Source organism: Pieris rapae, chromosome 15 (assembly GCF_905147795.1).
Source record: "Pieris rapae chromosome 15, ilPieRapa1.1, whole genome shotgun sequence".
Classification (NCBI taxonomy): Eukaryota; Metazoa; Arthropoda; class Insecta; order Lepidoptera; family Pieridae; genus Pieris; species Pieris rapae.
This window is the reverse complement of record NC_059523.1, coordinates 8,684,055-8,708,169: the sequence shown is the minus strand read 5'-3', so window position 1 is coordinate 8,708,169 and position 24,115 is coordinate 8,684,055. Positions and strand designations below refer to the sequence as shown.

At 32.5% G+C, this 24,115-nt stretch overlaps 2 protein-coding genes and 1 non-coding gene across 3 annotated transcripts; 2 read left to right on the top strand and 1 right to left on the bottom strand.

Annotated features, from left to right (window-relative positions):
* Window positions 1-8,550: 8,550 nt before the first annotated feature.
* LOC110999953 (ras-related protein Rab-31) lies at window positions 8,551-19,365 on the top strand. Its single transcript, XM_022269248.2, has 6 exons — window positions 8,551-8,739; window positions 15,222-15,349; window positions 16,034-16,176; window positions 16,543-16,687; window positions 17,338-17,455; window positions 17,800-19,365. Exons 1-6 carry the CDS (start codon window positions 8,697-8,699, stop codon window positions 17,904-17,906), a joined length of 684 nt encoding a protein of 227 aa, XP_022124940.1. The 5' UTR covers window positions 8,551-8,696; the 3' UTR covers window positions 17,907-19,365.
* LOC123689845 lies at window positions 13,959-14,151 on the top strand. Its single transcript, XR_006750718.1, has one exon. It is a non-coding gene; the product is annotated as a U2 spliceosomal RNA (small nuclear RNA).
* A 594-nt stretch (window positions 19,366-19,959) lies between the features above and the next one.
* LOC110999948 (protein seele) lies at window positions 19,960-23,811 on the bottom strand. The gene is made up of 7 exons (XM_022269241.2): window positions 23,609-23,811; window positions 23,468-23,535; window positions 22,917-23,016; window positions 22,399-22,553; window positions 21,655-21,747; window positions 20,866-20,961; window positions 19,960-20,108 (listed from the first exon to the last, which is right to left on the bottom strand). The coding sequence occupies exons 1-7, from the start codon at window positions 23,694-23,696 to the stop codon at window positions 20,004-20,006; spliced, it is 705 nt and encodes a 234-aa protein (XP_022124933.1). The 5' UTR covers window positions 23,697-23,811; the 3' UTR covers window positions 19,960-20,003.
* Window positions 23,812-24,115: the final 304 nt, after the last annotated feature.

Below are 24,115 nucleotides of genomic sequence, written 5' to 3'. Positions count from 1 at the left end.
CTCTCGGCCACTCCTTTAAACTGACACTCTTATTACATATATATTCATGTATATAGTTGCCGCATTGGAGTAATATGTAATAGTTTGTTAAAAATAAGACGTAAAATATGACATTGCCTTCACGGCCCAACACGTCAACACTTAACGCACATTCAGATAAGTTTCGAAGTAACTAGGCGTAATACTATACATAACATCAGGTGAGCCTCCTGCCCGTTTGCCCCCTGTTCTATAAAAAAAAAATATATATACGTGTAGTAAAACTCAGAAATTTCTGCCACAATTTTCTTACAAAAATAGGTAAAATAATCGCAGATACGAGATGTAAAAGTGTTGGCTGCCGATCGGTTACAGTGAATTAAAGGTTAGCACGTGCCGCTAAATTGATAGGGTAACCATAACTCTTGTTAATATTGGATTCTTTTTTGTTCGTAGAACGAAATTAACTACACACACGAAACCACAGCCATTTATTGTAATGTAAGTGGGGATTTAGAGTCTATAATAGTATAGTATATAGTAATCTTATAGCTACAGATATACATATTATAAAAAAGGAAAACACACAATAGACAAAATACAAATCGAAAAGAGACATCGTCAAATAAAATATACTATATAAGTAGATAAAAAAAGAAAACTGCAATTAAACATTAAACAAACTACAACTTGATATTTTAAAGAAAAAAGAAATTGTAACCACTTACATGTCTTCCCGGTAGCTAAAATAACACTCTGTTTAATGCTGGCATTTCCTTATTGGTATGCACCAGCTCTGGGGTCACAAGTACCAGGCACCAACCTAAATCTTTAATTAGCACCTGTTTACTTGGTCTCTTCGTCATCTTGGTCGCCGCGGCCCACGAGATACTTTATTCTTATTCTATCTTATTTAAGAAACAATTGACAACATTGTACCAATTTATTTTTATTTTATTTGTAGTTTTAGTTCAGTATTTAATTTTTTATATACCTTATGTTTGCCTAAAAGAAACAGCTTTTAGCAGTAAGACCGCACATTAACATAGAATGTCTTCATTTATATTTCTCTTGTTTTGTGTCATTGTGACATCATGCACATAGATAGAGTGTTAATATTCTTCTATCTTCTTGTGCTGTTGATTAAAAATCAGCACTACGCCTTGATTAGCAAAAACAAAAATTGTAACTGGATAAGCTATACTAAAACTTATTGTAATACCTATTGTTAGGATAATGCTTTTTTTACCAAAGTTATTTAAAATTATTTTGAAATATGGTTACCCCACACAGTAAACTGGTATAAATTACGTAGGAAAAACTGTGCCTTTGCATTCGCGGCGCGTACACGAGGGAGATGGGGATATTTACTCTCTTAGTCTACATCTTGTTATGTGCCTTATTTATAGTCCTTATTAAAAAAAACATTACCATGGAAAGTGTTCGGGCAGCCGAGTTTCATCATCGGACGTCGAGGCAGAATACAAATTTACACCCGTATCACCTCGACGTCGGTTGATCCACAACTGAGCGTTTTATTAAGACAGTTTCTGCCGTGCACTGTGTTCAGCTGCCCGCTGAATTATCCGAACCATTTCGTCTTAGGGACCTTTATGAAACGAGCGTACTGATTCTTAAAAGGCCGGCAACGCAGAAACGCAAACGCCGGCGCGGCGACGATATAACTTGACATCAGGTGAGCCTCCTGATAATAATAGACAAGTAGGTTATAAGGCTTCTGTGCCTGGTTTCTCACCGATTTTAATTTTTATCCTTCACCGTACGAGGGAGTGTAAATGAATACATAGAAATCCGTCCCAACCAAAAATTATGGAAAATGCCCAAGACCCATCCATGGTTTTAGGGCCACTGAATTATCATTTTATATCGCTTGAACCAAATAGAAAAGTTTGATAATATTCAATTTTGCCATACGCTAACGAAAAAGAAAATATATTATCAACCAATATCCCGGACTATATATAGAGCATTCTGGGCGTGGTGCGCCGTGATTGATGCCCTTTGTTTAAACAACTTACGACGCTTCGTTACTGACTCCCGGGTCCCGCTTCCCAACCCAACTCCCACCCTATAACTTACTGTCATATAAACAATTATTGAGAAAAACCTACATGGTTGTTCCTAATTTATAACGAAACTCAAACAAAGACTATTAGATTTCTCTTCTCTATAATAATAATAAAAGTCTGGACAGTTCCAGGGCGTATTTTAACCTTACCGCAGCTAAAAAATAAATAAAATGATTATAACTGATAAGAATATTTTTTACTAGAATAATGAAACTAAATCTTATGGCTTTTCCACTCGAAAACATTACTAAGAAATTAATAAAAGAATTTCGGTTGTTTGAACGCCCTTTCTCTATACTTTAATTCTTGTTTAAGTACATCTACTTATTCATGTCATAATTTTTAAACGTAACAAACGAGCAAAATGTTCGTAAAATCCTATTTATGCAGTCGAAATGGCAACACTCAATACCGCGTAGAGCAAACAAATCTTCAATACAATGTATCATTTGTATATGCAAATAGTTTCACAAAAATACATAGGATTGGTGTCATGAAGGATCGTTTTGAGTGCAAACAGAATCCGGCACCTCAAACAGAATACTGAATCGAGAATATCAATATTTGATTTTATTGCGTCCCGCCATTTTCCCGCGTGTCTGACATTAAACTTTAGCGGTTATATTGTCTATAGGTAAACTCTACGCCAGAGAGTGAAGTTCTGATTCGATAAAAAATGTGGCGTCCAATTCGAAATAAATAAAATTCTCTTGGAATCGAACACGGGATTTTCGTTTTCTAACGTTATGCTTTAGCAATAAGTTTTACAAGGCGATGGGATACTAAAAATTAATATTTACACTACAAGTCAATTATTTTTTTATGTCGTCTAAAATAGTAACTAATATCTCTGAAACATTGAACTCTATGAGAGATCTAATAACTGTTAATCGAAATTCCACAAAAACCAGAGGCAATAAAAAAGAAAAAGTTTTTCATAAATTGTCTTAGCAATTTCAAAAATCGAACAACTCGCTCACGTCTGGCAGAGGGAGCCAGCGCGGCAGCGCGCCCGGAGGCGGCAAGACGCCCGTTGATTGGTGCAAATTGAATTTGGCGCGAAGAGGGGTATTGTCGTGTCGATTGCTCGCTGATTGCTCGTTTGCGGCGCAAATATATAACATGGATATGACTGCATATATTTTTATATTATACATAACATCTACATTACTACAATGGAAATGATAAAAGGATGCAATGGTGAAGTATCAACGATTAAAAAAATAAAGTTTTCCTCACAACCACAAATTTTTAAATACGTAATTAAATTTAAAGATATATCTACATCATATGCATAATATGATAACTGTTATAATTACACCACCAGGCACCTTAGAGAATTTCTTCGTTAGTTCTATGTTTTAGGTAAATTTCGTGTCTGTTATAGGTAGGTTACACATTCTTGATTACGTGTCTCCCAATAAAGGATTAAAAACATTGTCGTTGTTTTGTTTTGTATTTACATTAATAAAAAGACAAGAACGCAATGTCCCGTGAGTTCTGGTCTCCACTCATAATTTATTTTTCAATATCTCCTCGAGATCCTATAAATATAAAAAAAATAATAGAAAAATCAAAGTCAGAAATTAATACCTCCCAATCATGCCAATAGCATAGGAATCAAATAGCCACTTTCTTGTATCGTTATCCGCGTTTTATAAATGTTAAGCTTATAAGCTTATCCAAAACACAAACGCCACTAGGTATAATAAAAATGTGTGCGTACAAAGTGAAACGTCTTTGTAAATTAATTATTACTAAGGTAACTGCCAGTATATGATTACTCCATGTATTTGTATATCTATATTCACACTGTATACTTGCTAATGATAATATTATGAATAAATAAAACTTTTTTACTGCAAAAGACGTTATGCGACAGAATTGCCGTCCAAAGTTCAAACTACTAAACGAATAAATCAACCAATAGCGTGTATTTTTCTCGATATTCCTTTCTCAGTCTCTCTCAATCGGCCTCAATCGCTCTCTCCCTTTTCTTCGAAAAAAACGCTGCACATCTTCGTGACGTTCCGTAAAAATTTTACCCTCATGCGCCTAAAGGAGTTTCACTTCAAAAATTAAAAAAAAAACTACTAGGGGCGCGTATCACTTCGATCTAGCGGTTCCAGAGGTAGCCTATTAGTCTTAGGTCTTCACTGCCCGATGTTGGGCCATACGCTCAAGGTGCTCCAGCCAATGTTGTCAATACTCACCTTATTAAATAAATATATATATTAAAATGACTTATCCACATATTACGTACACTAACAGGATTTGGCCGCTCTCCACTGTACCAAGTTACTGAGTGCTTTGTTTGACGAAGTATATCGTTTAGACAACCGTTTGTTCAACGTTCAGTATATACCTTATGTATTCCACTGGTTTTATTCATGACTTTGAATGCTTAATTTTGGTTTTTAATTTAGGAGTGATACAATAAATTCACCCAAACAATGCAGTTTGCTCTAACTTGATTAGTTAAGTAGATATTTATTTATACTATAAAATCTAGACTAATCAAGTTTAGAGCTTATTTACCAAGTAATAGAGAACTTCAATACATGAGTTTCATCACTTATTGAATAGTCCTTAAATATTCAAAAAATGTAAATTGATGAATTAAAAAGTGGTTTATAATGACAATAAATTCTATTTACAAACTTATATCTACATCAGTCAGCTTTCCTGGCTCTGTATATACTATATACTATAATAATATATGTATACGTAACGGCTGCTACTAGAAGCTCAGGAGGCAAGCAGTTGTAAAGACTGTCCCCAAAATAAGGGATACCTATATAATTAGTACCTACTATCCCCCGAACCCAAAAATAAATACACAATCTCAGATTGAAAACAAACTGAGATCAGACCGTGACAGTCGATCGTTCTCCTATCTGCATCCCAATAACCAAACCTTACGAAGGCAAACTTTGGCGATGCATAGAAAGCAATCTCTTAGCTCTTTACATGCATGTTTGATAATCTATATAAACTAAATAAAACAGTACAAATAATACTAAAATATAAATGTCTATGTTTATACATATCAAATAGCTTTTTAATTGTTTTAGAAACTGGTGTTAAATCTTAAGATAGGATTGGCAGGACCTACCATGGATAGCGTGTATCGACAGATGGCTATTACAATTCCACGATTGGTTATTGGCACACTTTGATCAATATTTTAGATTAAGATGTCTATCTCAGATGGTCAAATTGTGTTAATGTGTTGCATTGAATTATTTTTCTGACTAAGGTGTATACATATTGAATTTGTGTGTGTAATGTTCATCAATTTAATGTTAATATAAGTTTGTTCGCCTATCCACAACATTGTCTTTATTTTTATTTATGTTACAATAAATAAACAAAAACAGAATGTATGTAAAACAATTTTTGTTGTAGCAATAAAACCTCGGACAGCAATACAGTATTCAGAATTAAATCACTACTAACGCCACCTATTAGCACATCTCATGAATACAACATGAGTTTCTGTCGTATAGATGGCGCTCTTCGAAATTTATAGCAGCACTTAACATTACGACCACTTTGCTCCCATTTCCCGGGCTTTTATCTAAATTAATCTGATCGCAGTGTTGTGAACATATTTGTTGGAATTACATTTACTTATTTGTTATTATGTTTTGCTTAATAACATGAAAGTTTTCGACTGATTTGTTTTATGATAAGATTATGGTACGATATACAATCTTTATAATTTATTTGTATTGCTGGGGATGTAGTGTATAGTAATGAGTATAGATAATACATTTTTTGTCTCAAATAATAAACGTCAAACTTAATACTGTCAAGTAGGTAGGTACGCTTTACATATTTCAAATGGCGTCGTTTAGCCGAATTGCCCTGTATTCCTCGTATGCGGGATTAACATGTTAATAGAACATAATACATATATTTTTTTTAATTTAAGACTAAAGTTGTCAATCAATTAGGTATCCCATATTCTATTGCATGTACTACTACTGTTCTTTTTCTATATTTTTCAACTTTAATGTTTCACAGAACACAATAATTTTTATTTTATAGCTAAAACCAATCAATTCACGTAAAACTGTCACCAAAGTGTATTGTCCCGTGAATTATATGGAAAATTTATCGTTCGCTTCGTTAATAATTTTTTGTAGGCAAGATGAGCATTTTGCATACGAAGATATTATTGTTTATATTTAATTCCGAAGTAATTTACGTACTGAACAGATTTTCGATGTTTCCATCAGCAATATGTTACTAGAATCGGTTTTATATGTAAATCACGCATTCATGCATGTTACGACTGCTAGATTTCTTTGTGGCTAGATTATTGGGTAGAATAAATATACAGAGCTGATAAAAAAAAATTATTCCAAAATAAAAATGTACCTACCTATCTCAATTGAAGTAAGTCCTAAACTTGTGTGCATATGATTTTTTCTTATGCCTTCGCCTAATCTTAACTTATATATGCTGATAGCGTACGCGCTTGCTTGAATTATTACTATTATTAATTGATAAAGGAACATATCAATTAATAATAGTAATAATTGTGTCTTTAGCTAATATTGAGTTATAATGTTCACCATTCTTAATACTTTATATTTAAACTAGGTGTGTAGCTGTATTAAGGAAATTAAAATAACATTTAAAGTCTCTTCTGAAGAAAAACGATCGGCATTTCCTCCTTTTTATAAAAAACTTCATTGTAACATAAGTTTAAGTAATACAAAAATAAAAACTAATAATAACTCTGTAAATGTTCCCGTCAATTCAATTTGTATAATGTTTTCTATTTGCTCCTTGGCTGTGGTTGAGGCCTTTTATAAAAACGAGAGTGAGTGCAGAACAAAAATCAACTTAATATATAGACAATTAAGATTTTATTTATAATGCAACCAAAGGCCAATACATCACATTTTTTAAATATTGTAATGGCGCCCAAATTATTCTTCAAAGCGAAATCTGTCATCTTGATTTCAGCTAAATAGATTAATAAAATATAATTAATATTTCAGATTTACACTATTATGACAACTTTTAAATACCTAATTTAATCTAACCAAAAAACAAAACCAACGAGCAACTTTGAGAGCGCTGCCGAGAAACCCCGATCAGTCAGCAGATCAAGAGGCGCAAGTGGAATGGGATAGGCCATACACTTCGAAGGGATCCCAATCATATTCCCAAGCAGGCGCTTGATTGGAAACCCGCAAGGAAAGCGAAGGCGTGGCCGTCCCAAACAAACCTGGCGCCGTACAGTTGCAGACGAGGTAAAGAGAGCTGGTAAGACTTGGAACTAGGTGAAACACGAGGCGCAAGACCGAACGGCATGGAGACTCGCTGTGGACGCCCTCTGCCCCACCAAGGGGACAAAGGACAAGGACATAAAGAAAGTGAAAGAGAAAAAACAAAAGAAATAATTAAGTTCCTATATGAAAATTGCATAACTCCCCATTTGGATTTAGAGTTTTAGTACGCAAGGAATAGGAAACGAAAAACTTCCTAAAAGACAATACACACCAACTCCCAACAGGGACCAAACGCAAATGATAGTATTGACGCTGCTGATATGTCTTTCCTAATTCAATATACATGCACTTTGAAAGTATATACGGTTGTATCTGTGAGTATATATTATGCTTTAATAAATGTCTAGATCTGTACCACCCAGAGTATATAGAGTTTTGGGTTTTTAATAAAGCAATTGTTTATGGTTATTGCTTACGATTCCATACGTAGAGATTTATATAATTCAACGATCACTAGGATTCCACTAGTCTATCATAAAACTCGTCCTTCGGTTACTGCGCTAATAAAATTTAGTTTACGACAAATTTATAGTGATTGTCGATTGATTGCCCTTGAGTGTTATGGCGGAATCGTAAACTCGATATTAATGATGCAATTAATTTGACTAGCTAAATGGGCTTTTGTGCAAGGATTCTCTAATAAAAACCTGGGGTTTGAGACAAAAATACTGCGATACGCATAATCCGAATTTGAATAGAAATGACATTAGCTCACATTTTGTCATGTTACTGATGACTATTTCCATAATAATCAGTTTGGCGTCTGTGGGTCACGTCAATCGCAGTAATTTTGTCTCCAGCTCCAAATTCCAATAAGAACAACAAGAGAACGCTAAAATATCGTAAACGTTTTTCATAAGTTTCTCGGTTAAAACATATTGTATATACTTACGTCACTATGTTTTTGAAAATAATATTTTCAGAAGACATTTTAATTTCAATTTTATTTTATTTAAAGAAAATATTAAGTAATATTTCGTTTATAAAGCACAACTATGATCTAATTAAATCAAATTAGAAAAAACAAGAGAACTTTTGTAACAAGCGCCTCTATTTTGTTACTGAAGTCAATATGTCAGTTATTAATACCGACTGTCAAGTGCAAGCTGCCAATCTAACATTTTCATTGTGTCAATGTCACATCATATGTCATATATCACAAAAAATAAACTAAGTAATTGAAAAATATTGTGATGTTTGTGTGTGATGGTCGTTAAAGTAGTTAGAAAGAATTTATTTCTTTTAAAAGTTAGCTAAGAAGATGTAAATATAAGAGAGTGTTATTAAAATTTTGTTTTAGTGTAGTGTTGTGTTCAAAATGAAAGTAGTTGAGGCAAAAATTGTTGTATTGGGATCGCAAGGTAAATTCTAAAACATTGTTCATTTTTTATTTAATATGATCGAATCTCGCGGCGTTAAAACACGAAATACTTCATGAAAAACGTTCGTCTGGTATGCAAAATATTCTTATATTAAAGGTGATGTCTAGCTTATTCATTTAAGTGTTATGGTTTTAAGGTTTATATTAAGTAGATATAACTTAACTATATATATTGTAACTTAATAACATATCTGAGTATTAGATAAATAATACACACAGTCCATATTAATGTCGTTGTTAAGTATAAGTAATTAATTAGTCACCACAGAAATCCATTATGTAGTGTATAAATATAAAGTGCACTAGCTTTATCTTTTTATTTTTTTAGTACAATATAAAATACTGAATAGGACAACTCACTTAATATACATAAAAATTTTTTTTTTTGGTCCTGTCTTATTATGATTTTTTTTAACAATTAACTTAGATTAATGATTTCTTTCTTCAATGTAACAAAATGTGCTAAAGTAAGATTTATCAAATCCTTAGCTTTACTTTGCATTGTGTCACTACAAAACCAATAAGGAAGTTCTCACAAAGGTTCAATTTAAGGCAATATGAATTAGAGATATATATTACTGTGAGGTAATCAGTATAACCCAAATGCTATGTTTCAAAACTCGTAATTCAACTTGTAAAATAATTCAACCATATTAAAACTTGTTCATTTGTAGATTATTTTCTGATTTCTGGACTGAGAACATACAGTTGAAAATGCTTTAATCCAAAAGTATTTTACTGTGATGTGATGATGATATGAGGTTGATAAAACATATAAAATAATAACATAAACATTAAGGGTGAAATTGAAAGTACAGCCTTTCAATAACTAACAGACTGTATGATCTCATACACATAAGTCTTAACTCTTAACCCTGAATTACATCCAAGGTTCTCAATAATATTATAATATAACCAATTAACCTGTCTAAAGAAATAAGCACAAATATATTTTCCCTACTGAAATCACCTATGTTGACTTATGCTGTTTACTTGAGTTGGCTATACAGGGCGTCCCACGGCGATGCCACACGGAGGGAAAGTACCTTAAATATTAATGATAGGATATTTTACTGAAAGAAGACATCGTTTAATTTTTAATAATAAGTAGAACTGCATTCACAGATTTTTTTAAAATCGCCTACCTCAACCGGGAATCGAACCCGCCAAATGTGACAGAAAAATTACATGTATTTATAATAGCGTTTGAAAGGGCTACTCATAAGCATTATTTTTTCCTTAATAACCTAGCATATTAAATGAAATTAAAAACATAAAATTGTACATTTTATTAAAAATTTTGTTCAGAAAAATTTCCTCTGACTTGGCCATGCTTCCAACAATTAACATTATCATTTCAAAGACCTACAAGACATTTCGTTAGCTTTGCGGTGGTACCGCGAAAGATATCCCGATAGACACACACCATCTCGATTTGTGTTGAAAATATCGGTGGATAATTTAAAAAATTTAGGACGTTTTGATCATCGCTTACAGCAACCACATCAGCAGATAATAAACGTCAGCGATGATGAACTCAACATTTTGATTTACTTTGAAGCGTACCCGAAGAGTTCAGTGAGGGATGGTGAAGAAGAAATTGAAATTTCAAAAAATACAAGTTTAAAAGTTATGTTGAAGGGCGATTAGTGCAAAAATTACGGCCGGGAGATGCTGAAAGACGACTCAATTTCTGCCAACATATCGAGAGACTCATCCTTGAGGATCAAAATTTTTTGAACACCATTATTTAGTCAGACGAGTCAAACTTTAGTAACAACGGCATGTACAACCGGCGTAATAATCGCATTTGGTCCAGACAGAATCCCTTACGAATCCGCGAGACTAACGATCAAGTGCGTTTTTCTTTCAACTGTTGGTGTGGGATTGTTAGTAACCGGGTTCTCTTAATACATTTTTACGAAGGAACTCTGAATACGGAAAGATATCTAGGAATACTTGAGAATTTAAGAAATGAGATTAATAATAATCTTCCTGATGCAGATCGACGAAATCTCATATTCCAGCAAAATGGGGCTCCGGCTCATAACAGTAGGAGAACAGCCGAGTTTCTTAATGAACATTTTCCTTCCTGGATCGGCACTTTTGGTCAAATTAGATGGCCACCAGATCTAACCCCACTTGATTTTTTTATGGGGTTATGCAAAAGATTTAGTTTACAGGAACAAGGTACAACAGTGTGCAGGAGTTACAAAATGAACTTAGACATATTATTTCAAACATCCACCATGCAAAAATAAATAAATCGACAGGGAGAGAAATTATTAAAAGAGTGAGAATTTGTATACAATAGAACGGATCACATTTTGAGCATTTGATATTTTTTTTTAATAAAATGTAAAATTTTATGTTTTTAGTTTCATTTAATATGCTAGGTTATTAAGGAAAAAATAATGCTTATCAGTAGCCCTTTCAAACGCTATTATAAAATACATGTAATTTTTCTGTCACATTTGGCGGGTTCGATTCCCGGTTGAGGTAGGCGATTTTTAAAAAATCTGTGAATGCAGTTCTACTTATTATTAAAAATTAAACGATGTCTTCTTTCAGTAAAATATCCTATCATTAATATTTAAGGTACTTTCCCTCCGTGTGGCATCGCCGTGGGACGCCCTGTATGTTTGGATTTTCTCAAACAACAAAACTATAATTATAAAAGTTAGTGCAGCAGCCAATCTCAGGATAATTAACATTCAAGAAAAAAATGTATATATTATAAGTATTTTTTTTAAATATGTATCTAAGAATGTCATCAATGTTAATAATTTGTCTTTGGCATAAATAATTACTGTTAAAGAGTTTCTGCTAGAAACAATCAATTTGTTAACAAATGTATGTTGTACAGTGATAGAAATACTTAGACTATGATGAATCAAGTTGAAACTTATATAAGCAGCTTTTGCAAATAGTAATTTGATATCTTTAATCCTCTGTGAACCTAATACGGAAGTATCCTGGGTGCCCTAACCACAGGCTAAACATGGTTTAAATTTTCAATTATAGTAGCCTTCAAAATCTTATATGTAATTGTATTAAAAACTTTAAACTATATCTAATTCTATATCTATTATCTACCTATGATAGTTGGGTATATAAAGGAGTACCTTTGTTGAAATGGAAAAGCAAACAAGTCAATAGGATAGCTATAAATGTCATCTACCTCAGCCTGTCTTACCCATTTTGTTAGTGTTGCCAGATTAAGATAGAGGTGTACTCTCACTTATATAGATTACCTTCTCTTATAGGATAACTGTTCTGTTTTATTAACTTCAACTTAGATGGCACTAATCCCAGCCAAAGGATCAGCAGAAACATTATAGTAGAAATTTGCTGCTACTTTGGCCTTACTAAATACTTCCGATTGTGGCATCTCAGAAATAAATTTTAGAGCGGAAGATTCTTTTAATATTGATCTTGATATTTCTAATTTTTGAACCTGTTTGCGAAGACAGTATTTGGCGTATTCGCTTCAACGAAGAACTTACTACACGACGCTAACTTCCCCCAATACATTAAATGCAACAGGCTCAAGTGGTTGGGATAAGTAGATGTACCGAATAACGGACGTCAGAACCATAAAGTCCCTGCTGATCTCATAACCTAGTTGCTAGAAAAAACCCGGTAGACCAAGGCTGGTTATTGGTGAGATGGAGCTGTCAAGCAACTCGAAACAATAGGTGTTGTAAACGCAAGAAGCACGAGATAGATTGCGATGGCGATATAAACCTGTGGAAACAATGAATGTTGATTAAGCTGTTCTTGTGTACCTTCATTTAATATAAATATTTAAATGTAAATGGAGATGGACAGGACACCTGCTCAGAGGCCAGAGAGCAAAATGGTCGAAAAAAGTAACTCAATGGACACCCCGCTACATTACCAAGCGAAAGAGAGGAAGATCATGTGCGCGGTGGGCTGATGACTTTAAAAAAGCCACCGGTCCTCTGTGGCAAAGACTTGCCAGAGGAGAAGGCCTTTGTGCCACAAAGGCAAGCTTACAAGAGGACAGCTCTCAGAACTTTTTTATATACATACATATTTTTGTAAACTTTCTCTTGTTTAGTCAAAATAAAGGCTTTGAAATTCAAAATTTAATATAAACTACGAAAATACTGAAACAACGAAAAATATAAGATTTCTAGATTATTACGGAAGGTACTTAAATCACTCTTAGACCGATAGAGGCAGTCTTCTAAGGCTTCGGTACGACGTTAGATAAAAGTTACTTCTCATATTTTTGATGAATTTTTCTTCTACTAAATGTTACGAACTCTCCAATTTCCATTAATAAATCATTTTTTACTCAATAGCTACTGATTATTATTATTAAAAGTAAATTTATTTAGCATTGAATCGTATGCTACAGGTTATTTGAATATGAAACATTGATTTATTTTTCATAATTTTAATTAAATAGGGCCTTGTGCATTTTGCAATCAATGCAGTTTTTATCGGATAAAGAAAGCTGGGCTTATCGAATCGCAAATAGTGATAAGTCCCAAGATCGCTTTGATAAGTGTAAAATCATTCTTGATATATCATATAGCACGTGACTCGCTTAACAATTTTCTATACACTCCAATAATCGCCGTAAACCTGATATCTCTACATTAACTCCAATAATACAATAATATATTACTTAAATATACAAGCGGAACAAAGCATATTTATCATACGTTATAATGAAACTGCTTAGATCTTTTTTTCAAACAATTAATTAAATAACTATAATTTAAATGATTTCATAAAACATAGTCAGTATTGTGTAATATGTGTGTTACTATGCCAGTCCATATGTTTGAAAACTGGTTTTAGTGATTTAATAAGCCAGTCAATTTTAACGCAGTGGGTGAACTTGTTTAATAGTATTGTCTATTTATGTAACTTCATGTTGTGTATATTGAAATGCAATTACGTTTAGAACTAATACAATCGTTTTATTATAAAATAAAAGGATAACTATGTATATTTAAATAATAGTCGTGTGTCAGCATTCTATAACAAACCTTTTGCTTGGGTGTATACTTAAAACACCCAAGCAAACACAGAGGGCGCTATTTCAAAGTTTAGATACAAAAACTTAGTATAGATGTCGCTAAGCGATTAGTGATAGTTATAAAACGTGCTATCATTGTGATTTCATTTTGCCATAAATACTTTTGAGTTCAATGTTACAGTATCGCTTCTCGGCCTTTTGGCTAAGATCAAAGTGTAGTATCTGTTCTTTTCAGCTTAATATCTGAAAGTTCCCGCATAGCGGGACCAGTATATTAAACTGATTTTTGGAAACTGACGGGATGTTCGGGGCTCGCTCCACTCCTGTCACGGGTCGGCCCGGCATTGCAGTGCCGCCGGGATCGGCCCACATAATTTTTCTGAATTCAAAATATTAAAGTGTATACTTAAAATATTATCTATAGTTCAGATTATGTGCAGTCATTTACATGATAGTGATACCCTGCCGCCCGCTAATTTGCAATTTGACTCGTGCGGTTTCGCCGGTTTTCTTGTTTTAATTTCTTCACTAAGTGAGGAGAAGAAGAAGATATTAGATATATAAGACCTTTATTATTTATTTACCTTTTAGAATCAGAAACACATCATAGTGAAATTAACCCGGACTGTCAGCACATAGGCTGAAAATTCGTTATCATTTGGCACTTGTTTACCTCAGCTAAGTTATTATTGTGCATCTACACGTTATCATTAATTGTCAAACAGCGGTTTACGCATGCGCAGTTCCTCAGTGCCGTCATTTAAGTTGTATTGTTTATCGTATTTGTATTCGGCTGAAAATAATCAGCTAATTACTGAATATATTGAATATTTTTATTAATTAAGCCTCATGTATTTAACAACAATTATCCATTTTTAAAAAAGACAGAAATAATTATATTTATTTCAAAGACCTCACAGAGTAAAGGCCTTCTGGCTTCATCACTCTCTATCTTAAGCATTTTTATCCCAATCTTCTCCTACTTAAGCCCGTCAGCCCACCGTGCCAGACCTCTTTCCTTATCCCTGGTGGCACTTTCCACATTCATGTGAGCGATGTAGCCCGCCCATTTCCACTTAAGTTTTTGGGAATGGGATAGTGCAGGAATAACTTATAAATAAATAAACTTTTGTTTTATTTATTATCCTGTTCTTTACTTATAAATTTAGTACACTACAATCTATTCCTCGTTGACAAATTGTTATTTTTTCGTATGTGTACTAGTTATATCCATGTTTGACTATTAATGGAATTCACGAAGATGCGCCCCACCATTTTATGGTTGAGGGTCGGGGAGTTTTCTCCGAGCGTCAATTGGTGTACGTGTTTGGGGGTATAGTGGGGCGCGGCTTGCTGGTTTGCAATACCGTAAAAACAACATGGTCTGAGACATCTTTAAGTATACTGGAATGTATTTACTTTCTTGAAAACTATAATTATTTCAGGCGTGGGTAAAACAAGTCTAGTGGTGCGATACATTGGCAAAATGTTCTCAAAACATATATCGCCAACGATAGGCGCTTCGTTCTTCACGTGCAATATTAATGTTGATGATTCAAGGGTTAAATTACAGGTAATGTTTATTTAAATTACTAGCTGTATACACAATTTATAAAAATAATAATGGCCTTGTTTCACAATGTATGGATAAAGTACCAAATAGCTATGCAACACATAAATTATTCGAAAGATAATTACTTAGAATAGCGCTAACTGACAGTCGTGAAACGCAAAAATACTGTTTATCCTACCAATAAGTAATAAATAGCTTATTTGGAACTTATTCGGACATTGTGAATTAGACCCTTAGTCTAATAAAATCAAAACAACATTTTTTTAAGAAAAACACTTCTAACGGATTGAAGTTATGTAATATTGTAAACTTATAATTATTTAAACATAATTTATTATTTATCCGACGTTTCGTACGGTTATAAAATTATGTTTAAATAATTATAAGTTTACAATATTACATAACTTCAATCTGTTAAAAAAGTGTTTTTCATTAAATGTGTAAAAGTTATGTTAATAAAAGACAATACTATAAAGCAACATTTAATTATAAAAATTAAGGTTTTACAATAACACCTCGATTATTCAATGATTTATTTAAGGCTGAGATGCAGAAACGAGACTTCAAATTATAATTGTAAAATTGTATATTGTAATTGAAATACACGAACTGTTCTCAAAGCTACGGAAAAACACAAAACAAATTTACGACAAACACGAGAATCATATAAAGATTTACTTTTAGGTGTGGGATACAGCCGGCCAAGAGAGGTTCCGGTCAATGGCGCCGATGTACTATAGGAATGCTAACGCGGCGTTACTCGTATATGATATCACAAGTACCAGTAGTTTTGCAGCAATCAAAGGTTGGGTGAAGGAGTTACAAAGGTGAATATTAATTGGTTTAATGACTATTGTGTGGTATTGGTGTATTTTCATAGTGTTTTTCTATACCAACCCGTTGTTTGAGTCAGTTAAATCAGATCCTCTGGGTGTTAGCATAGAATCAAACAGAAATTTTATATATTATTTGTTAGTTATGAGTTATTTTTTTATATGTAGATCTAGTTCATAAATTTAAATAAGGATAGTTAGGATAGCATGAAGAAGCATTAATTCTTGCTTTATTATTTATGACATGAAGTATTTAACCTATATGCCTACAGGTTCGAATTTAATGACGTGGAATAAGTGATACCTTCATGATCTTATGTTCCAAAGTAAACGTTTTTTTTATTTATTTTTTTATTCCAGTAATGTACCTGAACCTATGGTTTTGGCGCTAGTGGGCAATAAATGTGATTTGGAGTCATGTAGAGCAGTTTCACATAATGAGGCGACGCAGTATGCTACGTCTATAGGAGCGGCGTATTGTGAAACGAGCGCGTTGCACGACCAGGTATCTTCGTTTCTTTTAAGTCGGTTAATACTCTGTTGTCTGTACTGTTGATTACTCTTATCCCTGAGGTCGTTGGTTCGAGGCCCGACACCAATTAACTTTTTATGTGCGCATTATGGTCCTATGAGTGCCAGACCTTCGGATTTAATAAAATCGTTTAGTTAGTTGTTTTTTACTGTTTGGGATTGGGTTATAATCGTTATTATCAATCGCCGTAAAACCACTTTTAATATGAAGCACCGCACTAAATAAAATGGATACATTCACTAACAAATAAAATTTATGTTCCTTTTAACTCAGAGATGTTCAGACTGGTATTGGAATTGAAAAATGGCCCGGCAAAAAAGTTTTGTAATCTCTGACATGTCAAAAAATGATAGCTGTCAGAATTATACGGAATTAAAAATGAGATAATCAGAGTATAAATGATGAATTGCTATTAAATGGTGTGGTTTGATTTTGCCTAAAAATTAAAATCTTTTAATACTAAAGTACCCTCTTTAACTGATTTAAATTTTTACTTAATTTCTCTTGGCCCTTAATTTAAAAACTATCATGTCAATTCTTACATTCGTTAATTACGTTACGTTGAAAAAAAAAACTAAAACCATGCGCAAGCTACACTTTTTTACTAAAAATTATATTTTCAGGGTATAGACCAAGTATTCCTAAGTACAGCAACATCTCTTCTGAAGCTGTCCAGCACTAACCTTGTCTCTTCTATGCGCTCATATGACTCCGTGGATGGTGACGAGAGACTACCTATTGGTGAGTTACTAGATTTAATCTAGATAAAATATTAGACCCCGAAATTTACAGTACACTCCAAACAGAGGTTATACAAATAAAATAGAAGATAAGAAGAGAATGGAACTCAAGAAATGAAAAGAAATTACATTACAAGTAGTCTGAATCATTCTTATCTGGGTCATTAAATGTTATCAGTTCGAGAATATGGGAGCAATTTATTGCATGTAGGCATATTTTTCTTATAGTGACACAATCTATCAAATTTCGCCTAGTACTCAAAGAAAGTAATTTATATATTCTTTAAAGTTCCTTATGTATTATTTGAGTTTATTGACAGGCTTTTGTAAATAAATAAATTTCAGGTACACCAACAGAAGAAACAGCAACGCATACAGGCAAAGTTGAATTGCCTGCGTGGCAGGACGATCGGGTCGCCCATGGGGAGACGCAAAGAAATATGTGTTGCTAGCATTGAAATTATCAATTTAAGCGTGCACTTTTTATAAAGGAAATTTATTAATAAAATAACGTTATGGCAAAAGATTAACATGTGTGTCACGTTTACGTATCGTATAGAAATGATTGTATTGGTTAATTAATGTGTATTAAAGGGTTTAAGAATGTTAAAATTATATAGGAACTATGTAAGATTAGTATCTTTTAATGTAGTTTTGGTTAAATTTATAATATTTAATAGTGTGTCTAATTTAACAGTAAAAGTACACGCTTGAATTGATCTAGTTATTTCTATTTTTACTACATTCCATGTATTAAAATTAATCTTACTTTAATGAAATTAAAATCATTGTTACTGGTTTATTCCTTGTCAATAGCGATCCCGATTTACATTTTTGTATCCATCTTTGATGACGTAAACTTGGGATTGCGCGGTACAAAAATTATTAGTAGAATTGTACTGATTTCGGATTGGATATTTTGCAAGTTATGATACAATACTCGGGAAATATTGCATATGGGTTCCATTTCAAAATTAACGTATGACATATATCCATTTAATAGAACATTATTGTTTATTTACCTGCAGTGGCGTAGGGGGCGGGACGCAGCGGGTGTCACCTTTTTGGGGTGACTCAACTTAAAGAACAATGTTCAAACAAAAAGCTATCAATAGCATAAAATTTTCTTTTTCAGAGATTCCTCCACTAGTACTAGCTAAGCTCCATGTAGAATTCGGGGATTCCCGCAAAAGAGCCTGACGCTGTCGTGGGGAATTCCCCGTCCCATACTCGCGATCTTATAATACATCCATGTCCTTTATCATATAAAATTTATTGCTCTTTACTTTCGATGGGGTATGGGAACACCACCAACTTCCGCACCGGGTGCCACTCAAGCTACGCCACTGTTCGCGTGTAATAGAGTAGTAAAATCCTTTCCGAAACGAATTACAAACTTCACGGTGTTCGACAGAGACAACGCTATACAATTCCGAATTTAGCCGATTGACTCTTTCCAATGGTCGATGTGCAATACCGCCGGGTATAAGTCTTACTTTGTATACAACCAGAGCAGGTTTTATCTAGGGTTGTCCATTTAAATAGTATTATTAAGTTGCATTATACTTTTGGACGGATAGAATTGATACTTAAAGTATTTTTTATGAATCTATACAATTTTTGAAGACTTTTCAAACGCCACTATTATTTTGTTTATATTTTTATGCCATATTTATGTTGTATAAAATATATGTTTCTACTATGGGTTTAGTCAGATTTTATATTGTTTTTTAAAAATTTGAAAAAGGTAAACGCCCATATTTTACCGAATACCTAAATTGTGTCTCAGATCTAAAAATAAATATTCGTGTAAAGCAAATAATTTAAATATATTTTGTACAACTATTTCTTGCCAGGCTAAAAGACAAATATCAATATTTTTATATTGTATTAATAAATTGTTTTATCTAATCTATGCGTTTTTATTTGCGCCCGTTTAATTCAACGACTAAACCTCGCTAAGGCCTATTATAAATATATCTCCGTCAATATAAATGATAATAAAAATTATTTAATTGTTTTTATAGTTTGGTAGTTATTAATCTCGGGAACTACTGGTTCGGCTTGTAAAATTATTTTATAGTTGGATAGTCCATTTATTGAGAAAGGTTATATTGATTTTTTGGCTTTTTGAAGTGAGGGCAATTTTTACAAATGATGACAAAGATGTGCAGCGATTTTGTTGAAAGGGAAAGAGCGATTGAGACCAATTGTGAGAGAGTGAGAAAGGCTGACCGTAGCATGAAGCCAAACGCTATTGGTTGATGTATTCGTTTAGTAGTTACATATTAAAAATTAATATAACAATTCTGTCGCATATAAACAGTGTGACTATAGATATACAAATACATGGAGTGATCTTATACTGGTACATAATCATCTATTGGCGCTTTTCCCATAGTAATAATTAATATACAAAGACGTTTCACTTCTGAGGTGTACTTTGTACGCAAGCACTTTTTATTTTGTTTTTAAGTGATTTTTTTATATGAATTAAAAACAATGTTATAAATAAAGAATTTATTCAACAATGGAAGGCACTTTCAGTCTTACAACTCGTCTTTCTCATCATATCCTTCATCATCATCAACTTCTTGTGATGGTGGCTGCATACCAATACCACCGCCGAAGCCGTAAGGGTCTGAGCCGTGTATCTGAATCAAAAATAAAATATAATTAAATAAAAATAGTTTAAAATTGTTGTTTATTAACTATGGCAACAAAAACAATTACACATCGAAACTTTCTTTAGTTTTTTAAAGTTGGTTAAAAATATTCATATTAACAATTAATCCTTTTAGAGAAGCTAATGATTTTGTTACAACACCCCCTACACCAAATCTAACCAAACGCAAACCTTTATATAAGCAACCAAAATCGCACTTTTTTCGCTCAACGCTTTTTCTCCTTCCGAGGCCTATTCATCTTTAACCACTTCATTAAAAATAAAATTATCACTAACATTTCAAAAATCACATTACGTACTTTCACTAAAAAACTCAAACAATAAGTTAAGCTGTCCTATACTGATACAGAAAACATTCTTATTGTACAAAAATAGTATAGGTATAAATTTGTTAAGTAAAATTAATTAATTAAATAACGTTTAGATGTAAAAGGAAGAGACTGGCTGCCCACAACACAGGGAATCCTAGTGTGGGGGCCAGAGCACTCTACTTTATAGAAACATTAATGTATTTTGTGTCTAATAAAGTTATTTCTTTCTTTCTTTCTGTTATAGAAATTGAATCATGATTTATTGGATTTTCCCACAAGAGCTGTCAGCTGATGTAGAAATATATGTCCTACGATTTACAAGTTTTAACCAATGTAAGAATAATGTTGCTATCAACATTAACTTTAAAAATTTTCATTCATCATAGATATGTAAAAAAAATATTTTTATTATACCTTTGTATATTCTTTCTCCATTTCCGCTGTCCAGGTGGTGTCCTCTTCATTTGGCAACATCCAGGTTTCACAGAAGTTCGTGTGTTTGAAGCATATCTACGATAATATTATTGATAGATGGATTTTTAAACAGCACATTGTAAAGTAAACAAAACTATTCTATAGTTAAAATAACAAGTGTTTAATAATAAATTTGAAAATCGAAATCAGTTAACCACTAATGAAAAAAAATTAACATACAATCACGTTCATAGCCTATTATGGAGATTAGGGTAAGAACTGAAACGAATCAATTGTATACGCTCGTATGATTATTATTTACGTAAATATCACATTTAAATAACGTCTTAAGCCTCGTTTAATACCCACTTCAAAAATTCGTTCGCTTGCTTCAAAATACGTTATAGTCTCCTGGTACTCGATTAATGGGAAAAAATTATTTTGAAGATATATCTTAGTATGTTTCGCTATAGTTGACAGTTTCTTACTAAATAAAGTATAACTAATAAGCCACTAGCCAGCAAACATGAACAAATGTCCTTGCCAGCGCAGAAGCGATTTTGTAAGTACCCTGGGGTGGGGGGAGAGTGACGTGTCGAGCGCGTGATTGGTAAATCAGTTGACGTTTGTGTCCCGCGCTGTCCCTCTTTCCCCCACTCCCTTGTTAAATGCTCAAGAAGTTTGCCGGTATCTGTATAAATCCCACTCCCAATCCTACAAGGCTATTTAAGCAGATACAATAATAAAAATAATTCATTGTCCTAATATACAGTTGTAAAGTATACCAACCTCTTTTTCTGCATCAGGCATGATGTCATCATGAGGCCTCTTCTTATACAAGTCTGTTATTTCATCTTCATTCTCCTCAAACATACGTTCACACTGAAATTGTGAAGTATATAATAAATTGTTCATTGTTAACTAATAAAACATATGGCATCCACAAATTATAATATAACTGATTTAATAATAAATTCCAATTCAATAAACATTTTTAATAAGATTTGCTACATCTACAATTTTGAATCTGTAATTTTGAAGAATTAAGAATTAAAATCAAATCGAAAATATTTTTATACATTTCTCAAATCTATAATATTGGTTTGTCCAATGAGTTTGTAATGGGACAATACTGTTGGAAGAATTCCAACTAAAATAGTCAACAATTTATTATGCTGTATTGAAAATATATTCAAGGAAAAACCATATTTGATTTACCTTATTTATAGTAATGGTATGGTTTTATCAGTGCCAGATTAAGCCAGGGCGGGGCCTGTAGAAAATTCTATCTATTTTAAAGTTAAGAGTATTAAATAAAAAAAAATTGGATTTAATATCGGCTAATATAGAAATAGTAACACTTTCAATTAGACTTATTTAAGCAAATCATGATCTATATTCCACAATGTGAGAACATTAAGACATTCTTATAAAACCATAAAAATCTGTCCACATGGCTACTCTTGCTATGTGGCTAATCCGACACTGGGGTTTATAATCATACTGCATTCATCATATTACTATCTTACTTACATAATACTCCAAACTCTTATTCAAGTCATCGTCAGTGACAAATTTGGTTTTGGAGAAATCTGGATTCATGCCACCTCCCTCTGTCATTAGTTGCATGATAGCTAACTTGCCTGTTGCTTTATAATACACACGAACATAGTCATCCATTTTTTTACCTATAACATTAATAAATACTTAGGACATTTGATACTAATCTAACTAATTTAGTCTAATACATTCAAAGATTATTTGTATAGGTAACAAGATGAGGCTTTCTGTAATATCAATGCCATTTATGGATAATTTCTCCATTGAATATTATTCAAGATTCATACTTTTCTCTGCTTTGTTTTACCGGAACAATATAGAAAGGTTTGACTCATGTTTTATTTGTCTATTGACAACATAATTTTAGACAATTGAATTAAATGGTTAATTTATCCAGGCCAAAACATTTGGTTAGTTTTTGCAGTGAGTGAATACTACCAGAAGATTTTTATCTATAACTAGATAAACTACTTATAAAAAAGTAAACTAACAAATTCCATCAATAAGTTCAGAAATGTACACAGCTGATCTGTGCGCTGGAACTTTTTCTTGCATTGTGTTGCCATCAGCATCCATTCTAAAGTTCCCCACCTGAAAGTTAAAACTTAGTTTACCATGAACACAGAAGAACAACAGTTAAAGTTAAGTCCATAAGATACTTATTAGATATAGATTAGATATACATTATACATTGCAAGCGGATTATAAAATGACACAAACTTAAAATTATTAACTTTTTATAGTACTTCCTAAATGTAACACTTAAGATAGAAATTTTATGTTAAATGTTATTTCTCAATTTTTCACTTAAACACTTACGATAAATTAATAAGAATAAATCAATAGCTTTTGTTGATACCGTCAACAAAATATGATTTTAAGGGTGATATTTTTTGGTATTTTAACCTAAAATGCTACTGTTACGGTAATTACAGACTTAAGACCAAATATTAATTTAACGCACTGACTATTCATACAGATATCCGTACGCAAAGACGCAGTGTTAATTTTAAGACAATGTATTAAACTTCTACAAACTTACATCAATTTTCTTCCATTTATCCACTTTCTTTATGGCTCTGTTAAGCTCGTCAAACGTGGTTCGGCACACTGAAATGTATTTTATGTTTGTTAAAGTTTTAAAAAATATAGTATAAGTTGTATGAAATAAATAAACACAAACCTAAACATTTCAAATTTCGCGGATCAATTGCCCCAGAAACAAGAACAATAAAGAAAGAAGAAATTAGTATTGAAACTGTTAAATGCATTTTTATTGATCCCGTTCAATATTAGTGCTTTTTCAGTGAAAATTAAAAGATAATGTGCTTGTTAAATTAAATTCGACGTGTTAAATGTTTATCATTTTCTTTACTTCAATAAATACACGAACTCTTTTCTGATTGGTTTGTCTACTTTTCAAAATCTATGGAATGTTGTTAATTGTCATTAAAAACTTTCATTTAATTTAAATAATCTCTAAGAAGTATTGTGTCAATTATTTTAATTATAAAATTCATTCATTACAAACATAATTTTAAGATATAATAGACATCATTATATTTAAACAAAAATGATACCATTGTGTAAGAGTCTATGGATAAGAACAAGTCGCACCAAAAAGATCTTTGAACCATCATTATTGGTCCTTGTGATGACAGCGAATAGCGGATGTCAAATGTAATACTTT

Bases quoted from the DNA above. Each gene is read 5' to 3' on its own strand.
- LOC110999953 (XM_022269248.2), top strand. From the start codon at position 8,697: ATGAAAGTAGTTGAGGCAAAAATTGTTGTATTGGGATCGCAAG. The intron at 15,350-16,033 runs GTAATGTTTATT...ATTTACTTTTAG, and splicing joins ATTCAAGGGTTAAATTACAG to GTGTGGGATACAGCCGGCCA. The intron at 17,456-17,799 runs GTGAGTTACTAG...AATAAATTTCAG, and splicing joins TGACGAGAGACTACCTATTG to GTACACCAACAGAAGAAACA.
- LOC110999948 (XM_022269241.2), bottom strand. From the start codon at position 23,696: ATGCATTTAACAGTTTCAATACTAATTTCTTCTTTCTTTATTGTTCTT. The intron at 20,962-21,654 runs GTTGGTATACTT...ATATTATCGTAG, and splicing joins TGCCTGATGCAGAAAAAGAG to ATATGCTTCAAACACACGAA. The intron at 20,109-20,865 runs GTATAATAAAAA...TTTTTGATTCAG, and splicing joins TGGAGAAAGAATATACAAAG to ATACACGGCTCAGACCCTTA.